Source organism: Poeciliopsis prolifica, unplaced genomic scaffold (assembly GCF_027474105.1).
Source record: "Poeciliopsis prolifica strain line A6 unplaced genomic scaffold, Auburn_PproV2 SCAFFOLD018, whole genome shotgun sequence".
Taxonomy (NCBI): Eukaryota; Metazoa; Chordata; class Actinopteri; order Cyprinodontiformes; family Poeciliidae; genus Poeciliopsis; species Poeciliopsis prolifica.
The window spans coordinates 7,015,803-7,028,261 of record NW_026562393.1 but is presented as its reverse complement, the minus strand read 5'-3'; the positions used below and the strand labels follow the sequence as shown (position 1 = coordinate 7,028,261).

At 40.0% G+C, this 12,459-nt stretch overlaps 1 protein-coding gene across 2 annotated transcripts in view; it reads right to left on the bottom strand.

Annotated features, from left to right (window-relative positions):
- prkcea (protein kinase C, epsilon a) overlaps positions 1–12,016 on the bottom strand; it is a 43,243-nt gene extending 31,227 nt beyond the window's left edge. For both annotated transcript variants that reach the window (XM_055042687.1, XM_055042688.1), the window contains exon 1: positions 10,911–12,016. In XM_055042687.1, coding sequence (XP_054898662.1) covers positions 10,911–11,255 — 345 coding nt within the window. In that variant the 5' untranslated portion in view covers positions 11,256–12,016. The remainder of the gene's footprint in view (positions 1–10,910) is intronic.
- Between the last annotated feature and the right edge of the window lie 443 nt (positions 12,017–12,459).

Here is a 12,459-nt window from a genome sequence, read left to right as displayed (position 1 = left end):
CATGATGTATTTACACCACATTGAAGTTCTGGGTTATGATTTAAAAGAAGTGTCTCTATTTTCAGTTTTAAAAGCTACGATTAGTAGAGGTAATTCTGGCATATTTTCTTCTTCTGCTTTGGAAGAATGAAGAAGAGCTCATAAATACTAATAACTCTTTAATGATGAGCAGCATAGAATAACTTTAATTGCATAAAATAACTAAGCTTACAGATTGAAAAAGGTTGAGTTTTGGATATTTCCAAGTCTTGGCATTTTTCTGGATTTCACAAAGTAAAAATCCTCAAAAAGTTATTCTCTATAATTTAACAGAATAACTGTACAAAAATTTGTTTCTCTGAAATCTTATGGTGCAGTTTGTGAAAAACAAGGATGCCTATAGTATTGATTCCACCTGCTGACCCCAGGCTCTCGGATTTCCTCCCATTCCTTACCGGCAACTGAGAAAACACATAAACCGCCCTGCAGCGTGCACACACACGGGCACCCAGCGATGACCTGCTTTGGCATCAGTGAGCAGTTCAGTATGCTCAATTTTTTTGTGCATGTGCTTATGAGTCTATTGTGAGCGTGACAACAGTGCATCTTAAATCCAGGCTGTCCTACTTAACCAGTAGGTCAATAAGGGGAGTGTCTGATGATGTCACTGTCCGGCAACTTGCCATGCTCAGGGGATGGAGTCTTCGGGTCAGGTTTGAAAGTGAGTTAGAATGAAATACAGCTGGTGTGAAAGTAATAAAAAAGGACAGGAAGAGGTAACAAGGACATCCTGCTGTCCCAAATACAAAAATAATCTGTTGCTAGTCATTTTCAGTTTTAATTCTACCTTAACCAAGTCAGGATATTGCAATATTTTAGTACTTTTTGATTTAGCAGAGAAATGTCTATGTCGCAAAGCAACTTAAACTTTAGCTTTCTCTATTTTTGGTTCAGGCTCTCAGTTTCTTCAAGAATCAACAATGCCAGTGGCTCCGAACTTTTTTATGACAGAGACCGACCCCCATGTTTAGGATAAAAATATGATACAGCCCACCCACACCAACGATCAAAATTCAAAGGTCAGATATGTTCAATGAAGCGTCAGGAAATGGGAATTCCTCAAATATCAAAGATGACCAAAGTTTAACTAAGTCTAATTTAACTGTAATATTTTGCCTCTTGTTTCTGTGATCAAACTCAAAAGAAAAGGTTGGTATTCATAACATTGAAATGTTGCTCTTCAAGATGTCTTTCTAAGAGGTAGAAGTTAAAATTTCAAACCCCATGAATTTTGTAGACCTTTCAACCTTCAGTTTTTGAGAAGATCTGACCTGCTGAGCCTAAGAGAGTTGCTTCTACATCCTGGTAACATTCAGGTTCACCGTCAGTCAGTCAGTAGTTAGAGCCAATCAAACTCAAAATCTGTAGCAAGCCAACTTGCCTAATAAATAAATGTCTATCTTAAAGCATAGACATTTATTACAGTCACACAATATGGCTACGGTTAAGAATAGCTAATTCGATTGAAACTCAACTCTGTAGGTAAGTCTGGGTCTTTTCCACTTGGTAAGAGAAACTACCTAGAAGAGTGGTAACAAAGCACAACCTAGTCTTGCTCAGTAGCATGGTGCATTTGCTGGTCAACAACTGCAAATCTGATGATCATCTGGTCTGGTCATCAGCTACTTAAAACTATGATATTAAAGAAAGAAAAACAATAAAATCCAATTTACTGTTTGTCTAAAACAGCTAAATAAATTCAGGATTTATAAGAAATTCTGTCAAAGAAATATGTTAAGGTGTTCTCTGTATTAGCAATCCGGAAAAAGAAGATTTTCTTGTTTATTAGTTTTTAATTCATAAACATAGAAATCAACCTGGCTAGGGCCAGTATAATGGTGATGGATTGTGGATCTTCTGATTTGTGTTGAGCATGTGTCATGTGCCGATAAAAAGTGTCAAACTATTGATGCCTGACATCGGATCTGGTTCTGCCAGGTAGCGTTCCAGAGCCTGGTCATCCTGTCTCAAAACCCCACAGGGTTTTAAAGCCTCAGAGCTCTCAGCCTTCAGCAGGACATATTTACATGTACACACAGCTTCATTCTACACCTCAACTCCAGCTTCCTTTACTTCATCAACCAGCCCCAGTTTAATCCATCTTCCTTTCATCTCCTCCAAAACTCTCATCTTGCTCTTCCTCTGAGACCCCCTCCTACTTCTTTTAACACTACATACAACTTATGACTTAAACAGAAAAACATCCAGTCGCAATGTGCAAATTTGCACCAACCAGACTTTTTCTTGTTGATATGGATACTCATTGTTTTGAAGGCTTCAAAGTTGGGTCTCATTTTTTATTCTGAAGGCTAACAATCTGTTGCAGGTCCTTGGATAGAGGTAGTTTTGAAACCAATTGAAAATTAATTAATAAATTAAAATAATTTTGTAATTTATGAGTGAAAGCACTATGTTTCAAGATTATTTCTTAATTTCATTGAACTCAAAAGAAGTGCCATTGGTTTGAAGACCAAACCGTGGTAGGTCTTAGCTGTGATGCATTTAATAAATTAAGGACAGTATTTATTCAGTATTTCACCAATCAATCAGTCTGATTTCACTGACTGGTTGATGCATTGCTATCAATAACTGCTGATAATACAGTTGAACGAATATAAACCTCCTTTTGTAAGAGTTCATAAAAATGATCTGTTCATTTTGAGCAAGAACATCCGTGGTTAGATCAAGGGGCTTCATTAATGTCATGGCAGCACATCTGGGTGTTGTGTATAGTGTGAAAGTAAACGGTAAAAGCAATGATAGTTTATCCATGGCACTGTGAAAAAGCACACCATCAATATTCTCAATTAGAGTGAGGAGCTGCTTATATAGAGTCACAAATTTAACAAAATGCTCCATAATTCCTTTTACCTTGTCTACTAACATGTTTTACTTTCTCCAAATTGAAATGCTCTAGTTTCAGATTTCAATATGGGTTGTTTTTAAAATATGTTTTCACACAGCCTCAGCTCTGTAACTCAACTGGACTTCCCTTACAAAAAAAATTCACATGAAATTCACATGTGACCACATGTGGTTCCCATTTTCCACATGTGATAAAGTATTTTGTTCATGTGATCCATGGATAAATGGTCTTAAGCCATTTATCCACAATTATTTTTAAGCACAATCCTTTGGAAAGCTAGCTGTAGCGTCACACTTTGAGCTCACGTCACATTTTAAATATTTCTACACATTATATTCACATATATTATATATTTACAATAATTTGCAAGCAATATTTCTACACTTTAATTACTCGTCTGTTCTTAGTTTGAAAGTGAATCAAATAAACTGGACAATGTGCTGTAAGTTTAACGATATGTCCACAGTTGCGGTCTTGACTGGTCTTGAAATAAAATCCCGAATCCTCAACGCCCAAGAATTGTCTCGAGTATTGCAACACTGCTGTCAGGACATGTTGACATATTTCACAAATAAGTAAAAAAAATTAAATTTTCCAAAAGTAACCTACTGCAGCTTCAGCTTGTTTCTAACTTTTATTCTGGTGCCCAAGTACCCATAACCAGTGCTATCTGTTCTGCATTTCAACTCTCAACCAACCATTTCCTCTCTCCGTCGTGTCGGTGGGTGAGATACTGTCTCCATGGGGACGGACTGTCGCTGTCGCCATGGGCTCCACCGAGCATCTCAATTACTGAGTGGGACAATTAATAAGCATCAAAGCCTGGTTAATATTTCACCAGCGACTCAAAGCAGGTCCATGGGAGATGGAGAAGTGGCCGGAGACAAAAAGAGAATAAGAGGAGGCCGCAGACAGATGACAAGACAAGGGTGAAAGTAAGAAAAAACAACAAATCTGAGGATCTCGGGCTTCAGTAGTCATCTGATGAGCAGGAAACAATCCATGTAATGGACTAGCCAGACCTTGTCTTCATAATGTCCAAAAAACATATTACAAATGATCTATTTCAAGCTGCAAGGTTGAATCCAAATGTAGATTGAACAAACATGTTTAACGTCAGGCTCAATTAGCCAATTTGATCAATCCTCGCCGCCTTTTGATCACATTTAGACAGCAATATAGGGCCTTACGTATACATCTATCCGTCTCTCTCTTTTCAGTCACATTTTGTTGTTTACCCTAAAGGCAGTGCATTATGGCAGGTGGGTTTTTTGGACTTTAGTTTCATTCATGTTTCTGTTTGATCATTTCCTTACTGTTTATGTTCTAATATGTTGCTATTTTAGTTTATCCCTTTTGGTAGTTCAGTTATTCTCACTGGTTGTGCTTTGAATTAGCTTCTTTACATTTCTGTTACTGTTCATATTTGGTTCAAGTTTCTATTTCATTCTCTTTGCTTCTGCTTTTCTTCAGTCTGCCATTCTACTCTACTTACCTTAGATTTATGATGTCCACCTTTCTCCATCATCTCCCTCCTTTCATTGTTCCCCACTGGCTCCTTTCATTGCACCCCGTGTTTTAACCTTTGCATTTTTTTACCTTCTTTATTCTCCATTGTTCCTGGTGTTCTTTGTAAGCTTCCTTTTATTTTTCCGTCCTTAAAATCTCCTTCATCCGAAAACTTTATGTATTTGGGTCCTCCTTTGAAACCAAACATTACACAGTGTCCTCCTTCCTTCCTTGTTTATAAGTAAAGTCTGTCTCTTGAGTGAGATTTTACAAAAACAGGCTGTTGGCACACTCCGTGGCCACTTCTTTTAGGTTCCCCTTTATAGTGAACCACCTATTGCTTCAGGAACTCCAGTACTGTGAATTCACTGTAATTGTTTGAGATTGAGTTTATGACATGTTGTATTAGTTTGCTGTCAGAATACATCCAAAGATGGCTGGACTACGGTCACTGCATGGAGTTTAAACAATGATTAGGTACGACGGAGCCCAAAATGTACCAAGAAAATGTGTCCTACACCATTACTCTACCACAACATAGGATGAATGTGTCCGTGCTAAGGATACCTAATATATATAATAGTTAAAATCAAGATTCATCAAACCAGGCAACATTTTTCTAATATGTCGAGGTTTGATAAGCCTGTGTGAGTTTACTGGGTACTGCTAATACAAGCAGTACCCATTGTGGCCTTCTGCTGTTGTAGTCAAATTCCTTTAAGAGCTTGCATGTTGGATCTTCAACGGTGGTATTCTGCACAAACTGTAACAAGTAGCTGTTTGAAGGATTGTTGCCTTGATATTATCTTGAACCAATCTGCTCACTGCCCTCTAACATCAAGGAACCTTTATCCACCTAACTGCAGATCACCAACAACGACGCCAGGCCTCTGAAATTCCTTTTTTCCACCAATAAGATGTCATCGTCATGTAGGTGCTTAAAATAGCAAAATCTCAAAATTGACCGTTACCAACTACATTGTTTGTCAATCTGCCAACCTGTGGAAAAACCCACCTAAAACAGCCCCTCACTCCAGCTTTTGAGATGCAACGTTTTTATGGCTATATAAAGGGTCAACCGCAGGGCAAGTACGTTTGATTTTTCAGAGTGAATGTGAAAGCACGATACACTCAACCAGACTCCAAACAACCATTTGCTCTGCTGTGACATTATTTGCTGACTGTACTCCAGTGTTATGACCACATACATAAATACTGGTGAACCAACACAAGGCGACATCAGCTAAGATGTTCCCACCCAACGAATGTATCAGTCAGTCTGGGTACACCTGACCGAGGAAGTTAATATTCAATATTGAGGAGACAATAAGTGAAGATTAACAAAAAATTTATCATAAGTTATTTTTTCTTATAAAAATGCATGGCAGTATGACGCATTATGGGTAAGATTATTATAAACGTTATAAGTTTTAACACTTTAGCAGCATTATAAAAAATTGCTGCTTTTTTGTTTTAGATAAAAGTAATTTGAAATGGTTATTTTTAAATTATATGAAAATAACTTGAAAGCATGGTACGTTAACTGTCGCTCATCATGCCATGAGTTACAGGATTGAGCTGATGTAATCCTATAGTTATTTATCTTTGCAATAATTTAGCTACAGAAAAAGCTTCACTGTTATAAGCACAAATATTCGAACATTTGAAAAGAAAAGCTTGACTGATCTGACTCAGACAAGCTATTAAGCCTCTCCATCATCTCCCTCCTTGAGTCCTTCCCATCCCCACTTGGACAGTGAAGAGCAAAAGAAGGTAAGAGCATCAGGAGGAAGTAGATAAAAGAGGATTCTCAGGCATACATGAGTGGCAGGAAGGAGGAAGATGATAGTTAGACAAAGAGAGGGGATAAGTGTAAGATGAGAAGGAATTTTTCCTGTTGGGGAGGGAGGAGAAAGGATGAGGGAGAAATGGCAGGCACGAGTGGTGAGTAATGGAGTAATGCATGGAGGAGGGGAAGTTGGTGGGGCTGCGTCGCTCTGAGGCAGATGTATTGAAGCGCCGACTGGCAGATCAATAGGATGTGCTCAATCAACAGAGTGATCCATATGCTCTGACCTAACTTCAGATGGCTAAGAGTTGAGATGCGTGCGAGTGTGAGTGCGCCTATTTATATATACGCTGACGTATGCTGACATAGTAAATGGTTTCCCTTTTGTTTTTTTCCAAACAAAGGGCCTCATTCAGGTGGACATACTGCCTCTAAAAGCCTTAAACAGAAATTACAATAAGGATTTTATAGTATTGCATCATAAAAAAGGCTTACTAAAGACTTCAATTTGACTTTAATTCAGTAGAAGGATTTTTGTCCTCACATCAAATTACTGTCATAATACAATCAACTCAAGTTCATTTATCTTGAAAGTTTGGTTCATTTGAGGAGGTGTGAATGCGCAATCAAATTTTGATGCAGTCCAAAAATGTGAACTCTGGTCCACCTAAAAACCTACGACACAGTTCAGTTGAAGTGAACGCTGATCCGGTTTGAATCCATATGTGACTGCCAAGCGGACCAGAAACCAGTGGACTATACTCCAGGAAATTCTGGATACGAAACCAGCGCACCAGTTTGGCTAGTGGAGAAATGGCTTTTATGAAAGACAAAAGAGAAATCCCACAGCTGCTAAATTTTGACGCCGCTCAATTTTTGTTTACATTTTGTGAAGAAGTACATTGTGATCATGTCTTCTCCAGGTTTTCAGGTCGTTTCTTTTAGTAGTTCTTGGTGCAGCGCCATCACAGGCGAGGAGGGGAACAAGTTTTTCAAAGGTTTGGGACAGATTGACACAGTGCAGTGTGAAAGTGAACCGCACCAGCTGAAAATGCAACAAATGTTGCAATATTGGTCCCAATAAATCCCCATTAGTCCTATCCATCTACAGAAAATACATTGTAGAAAAATTGTTAAAATGTTACTGTTAGAAAAATTAATCAGCACTTTTAATACAAGATTTTAAATCCAATAACTTGTTTTTTATATCTATAATAAAAGAGACTGTAGAGTGGTGTATTATTAGCAATGTTGCATTGCACCAAGAAAGCCTTGGGTTTGATTATTGGTCTGGATGTCTTTCTGCATGGAGTTTGCATGTTCTCCCTGTGCATGCATGGGTTCCCTCTGAGTACTCCGGCTTCACAGTCCAAAAATACAGCTGTTGGGTTAAATGGCATCTCAAAACTGCTCTTACGAGTGAGTGTGTGTGCGGTTGTTAGTACTGTGTCTGTGGGTACTTGGCATGGGCTAACAACTTATCCAGAGTGTGACATGCCTCTCGCATAATGACAGCCAGCAGCAGACCTGCATGCACAGTATAAGCGGGTGCAGACGAGGGATGTTGAACGTTCAGAAAGCAAAACGAGCAGGAAGATTCAAGAGAAGAAAACTGATTACACTGGCTGGTGGTTTTCAGCAGCATCTTGCAAATAATTACTATGAAAATTTGAGTTCGGAGCTTAAAAGCATGGGTAAAAATACATTAAAAAAAAACAAAACTCTTAGCCATATATAGATTGATGACAATGACTTCTTTGTTTTTTTGTATTTTGAAATGTTGCTTGCTTGACACAGCAACTTTTATAGTAACACTCTCACTACATTTTATCAGTAGATGGTTAAGGATTCAGAGACGTATCCTTCACAGATTATCTCATTCCCAGCAGAATCTCTACTGGTTCTGTTTATTAATCTTTATTTTTGTGGCAGTTTTACTGAAAGTTTTCTGACTGTTTGTCACATCTTAAAATACTCTGCAGCAGGAGGAAACACAAAGAGATGCAGACCAGCTATCTATAGGTGACAGATCTACAGTCAGTATCTACTTCTGTTCTCCATTTTTAATGCATTAAACTTAAAGCCACAATAAAAAGATTAAACAGGAGAACATAAAATTAAGTATCAAGGTCAATAAGGAAGCTTAATAGTAGCCTGCTTTATCTGATGTTTGTTTGGGATCATTGCATTGCTGGAACTGTACCAGCTGTATTATGAGCCTGGCGGGCCACCAGGCTTTACTTGTGCCCCAACCAGGCTTAGCTTTGCTTATTTATTTAAGGCTTTTTAAAATATTTGCATTTTTTAAGACTTTATAGTTGGTGTTCAGGTATTAATTTTCCAGACTTTCAATGACACATAATTATTGTGTGAAATTTTCACATTTTCTGTCAACTTTAAACATTTTTTAACTCAAAAACACGACAGGCTGCTGGATGAATGACTGCCGAGCGCCCATCCACCAGATTTAGCAAGTTTTCTGTGGGGAACCTTGCTGTATCAAAAGTTTCTGACTCAAATTGCCTTCAAGATAAGCCTGCAGCCCATCAAGACTAAACTTTGTCATAAACTGGTGGAAGCAGCACCATGTTAAAGGTGTGTTTTATATTGCTTCTAACCAAGGTCTGCAACAGGAAACCAATCAATTCAAAAAGTGCATCTCATCTTCTCTTCTCTTTTCTGATGAGAAGATAAGAAGGAAGCATTTTATGGCTAAGCAGCATTTTATGGCTAAGCAGCATGTGGCTGAGGTGGAACCTGCATGAATTTGGTGAATTTATATATTTGAGCCTGGATGTATAATTCTGACCTGAGAAGGATTAGAGGAAATCGATGTAAGAAATTATCACTATTATACCCCTAATTACTATCACACACAATAATAAATGTATGCACTTTTCTGATGAGAACTGCAAATATGTTTTCATTTGCCAACAATTACTAAACGTTTTTGCTTTGCTAAAGCCGCACACTCTGGCTCCATTCTGCACTACAACATTTCCACAGGTGCAGATTAGAAAGATGGTGGTTACATGTTGCACTTGTGGTTATAAAAGTGTAAGAACAAGCGCAACATCTGGGCCGGTGTTGCCAGTGCTTTTTGAGAGAACTCAGTATCAATTTTAAGACTGATAAGATAAAACGAGGGGAAGACGTCTGAGAAGTGACGATACAGAATCTGGGCCTTTCTCACAATTTGACTCATAACAGCCATAAACTTAAATTATTCGTCATTTAGTTTGGACGTCACCAACACAAAGCAGTGCACAGCTATAAAGTAGGAAGGAAAATGCTTTATGATTTACAGATTAAAATCTTCAAAGTGTGGGATGGATATGAATTCACCCTCCTGCATACATAAATTTTTTGGAGCAGTTTTCTGCAGCTCCTCCAGAGATACCATGAGGCCTTTTGGATGCTTCTCTGATTCATGCTGTCTCATTTAAGGTGGGTACTGTCTCTATTTTCAGATGAGGGACTGAACTGTCACTGTCACTGTGAGATGTTTAACGCTTGGATGTTGTTTTTTATTGATTGATTTATTGAACCTAAACCTGCTTTTACGTAGCTTCTCCATAACTCTGACCAGTCTGCTCTGCTCCTTAGTGTTTATGATGTTGTTTGTTTACTACTATTCTCTAACAAACCCCTGAGCCCTTCACAGAACGAGAACTGAAAACAATTAATTGTGATTTAATCGATTATTTCAATTATAGTTGACTAGCTTATTAATCAATTAATCGCTAACAAGAGTATACAGACTTAATACAGGCAATCTCCTGAAAGAATAACAAACTCAGAAAAGTACTTACATAAAACTATACAAAAAAAATCTAAACATTTTGCATTTAGATAAAAGAAATGTTTTTGTCTGTTATGTTGCTCTACCCAATACTCCTCAAGTTAAATAGTTTTAGCTAAAACTGCATCACATGCATCAAAATCTGAAGAGAAAATCTCCAACCAAGCATCGTTAGCTATCATTTATTAATTGGTTAATCCATAAAAATGATCAACAGATCAACCCTACACTCTATTGGTGCTATATCAAGCAGACAGAGCTGAGCTTTTCAAATGTTTCTGTAAAAAGTATTTTTTTTTAGCTTCAAATTCATCTCTTGCGACAAATGATCAAGTCTACCTGAAAGATTATTATTTTCTCATTCAAGAAAATGAATTAAATTATTTATTTGCATATTTTTAATAAATTCCCAGGCGGATAAAATAAGTTTAAGCGACTGAGTGAAAAGTCTGCAAAATGCACCAATTTATTATCAGATTAATTGATTAATTGTCTGAAAAATCAAAAGAATAATCCACTACTATAATAATGGTTAGTTGCAGCCAGAACTCAGAGCTGGAATGCTGTACATTATTCACCAATTATTTATATCATTGGTGAATGATATATCTCCATGCTCAGTTTTACATAATCTACTAACAGCTATGAGATTTCTTAGAATTGGATGGAAGAAAAGGGAAGCCATTGCAGCTGATTGGTGTGGCGGTTTTTTCCAAACATATGTGTACATTGTGTACCTGGAGGTACTTTCCACTACTTACCAATATGCATCAAACTACCATGCGAATAAAGCAGGCCCTATTGTAGTTTTTTTGTTGTTGCAAACCACGATGTTCCTTTAGGGTTAGTGTGAAGTCATGCAAACCTGTAGCATTCATGCCTCACACACGCATATCTGCACATACCCAGTCTTCGAAGTGCCTGGTTCCGTTCTGCAGCAGGTCCTCCAGCTGGATGGTGCAGTTGGCCACGAAGTCGTCATACCCGATGGGAGCATCGTGGAACACCGACAGCTCCAGACTGCGTCCCTCTCGGACCTCGGTGCAGAACTCCTGGTGCCAGGCCGGGTTGTTGGTCTTGGTTCTTGTGGCGGTCTGGCCCAGGCGGATCTGGTCCAGGTTCAAGGCCAGGTAGGGGTCCAACAGGAAGGAGCCGCTCTTCCCCACGGCGTGACGCAATGCCCACGGGGTGGGCTTCAGGTCCACGGCTTCAACCACCCGAACCTTCAACAGGCCGTTAAAGACGGGCATGGCTGCGGGCTGATGAGGTGTGTGTGTGAACAGAATGGATGGCAGTCTGCGTGTGTGTGTGAGTGCGTGCGCGCGCGTGTGTGTTTGTGTGTGTGTTTGGGTCTGGCTGTTCCCGCTCCCGCACACACAATGTTTCCTTCCAATGAGCGGGGTCACTGCACAGTCCTGCTACATCCCATAATGCCGCTGGTTCCTTCACTCTACCACGGCCATGTCAGAACATCGCAACACCCGCAATAACGGGCTGAAAACACGCAGTTCTTACCGCACACGGACTCCCCTCCGAGGCTGCCTGATGAACGCTCTCCCACCCCGAGCGGTTGTTTGTTTATGTTCGAGCCCAAAATTCCCGTTTCCGCGGAAACAGGCCAGGGCTTAACGGCCGTAAACGGAGGAAACGCGGTGTAACTGTCCTCACACGGAGCTCCGCGGCGGTCCTGTGAGTGTCTCCGCCGGGTCACGGAGGGAGAGAGCGGGGGCAGCCGCGCCTAGCCATCCGGGATTGCTGCTCCGCGTCCAGCCCCGCCGCGGCTCGGCGGCTCGGTCCTCCTCCGGGGTGATCTCCAGGCTTCAGTCTCCCACCACAGCGGCTGTTTGCGCTCAGTCTGCCAAAAAGAGTGCGTTTTAATCCGCTCTACGCGGCGGTTTGTCGGGTTCGGGAGCACCCCAGACACATCACGGAGCTCCGCTCCCGATCCGTTTTTTTCCTCCCTTCAGTCCCTGCGCGCGACCCTCGCTTCCCGTCCCCTCTCTCTCCCAATCCGTCAGTGAGCTTCTATGGCAAGCTGACTTACCATATAATGTGTTGACACAATGTTGTACAAGTTAAAGCCGCTTGTTTTGTTTTTTTGTTTTTTCACATATTTGTTAAAATAATCACTTTGTTGTCACAGAATGGTATGACACAGATCATCTGTGGAAAAATGTAGCTCTTCTACCTACTCTCAGTTCGCCCAGTGCTAACTTGAAACAACCAATCAAAGAAAGGAGGCGGGGTCTCAGCAGTGTCAATTACCAATCCTTGTGGCACTGCTCATCCATCTTTACTCCCTCTTGCTCTCTGCTGTGCTGCAGCTAGGCAGTGTTAACGGCAGATACACAGTTTTCCTGTAACGGTGTGTTGTCTATCCACTCTTAGCACATTTAGCAGTGCATTCACAAGCATGACTGACAACATTAAGACCTTCCTCCTGGCTCTGATTGG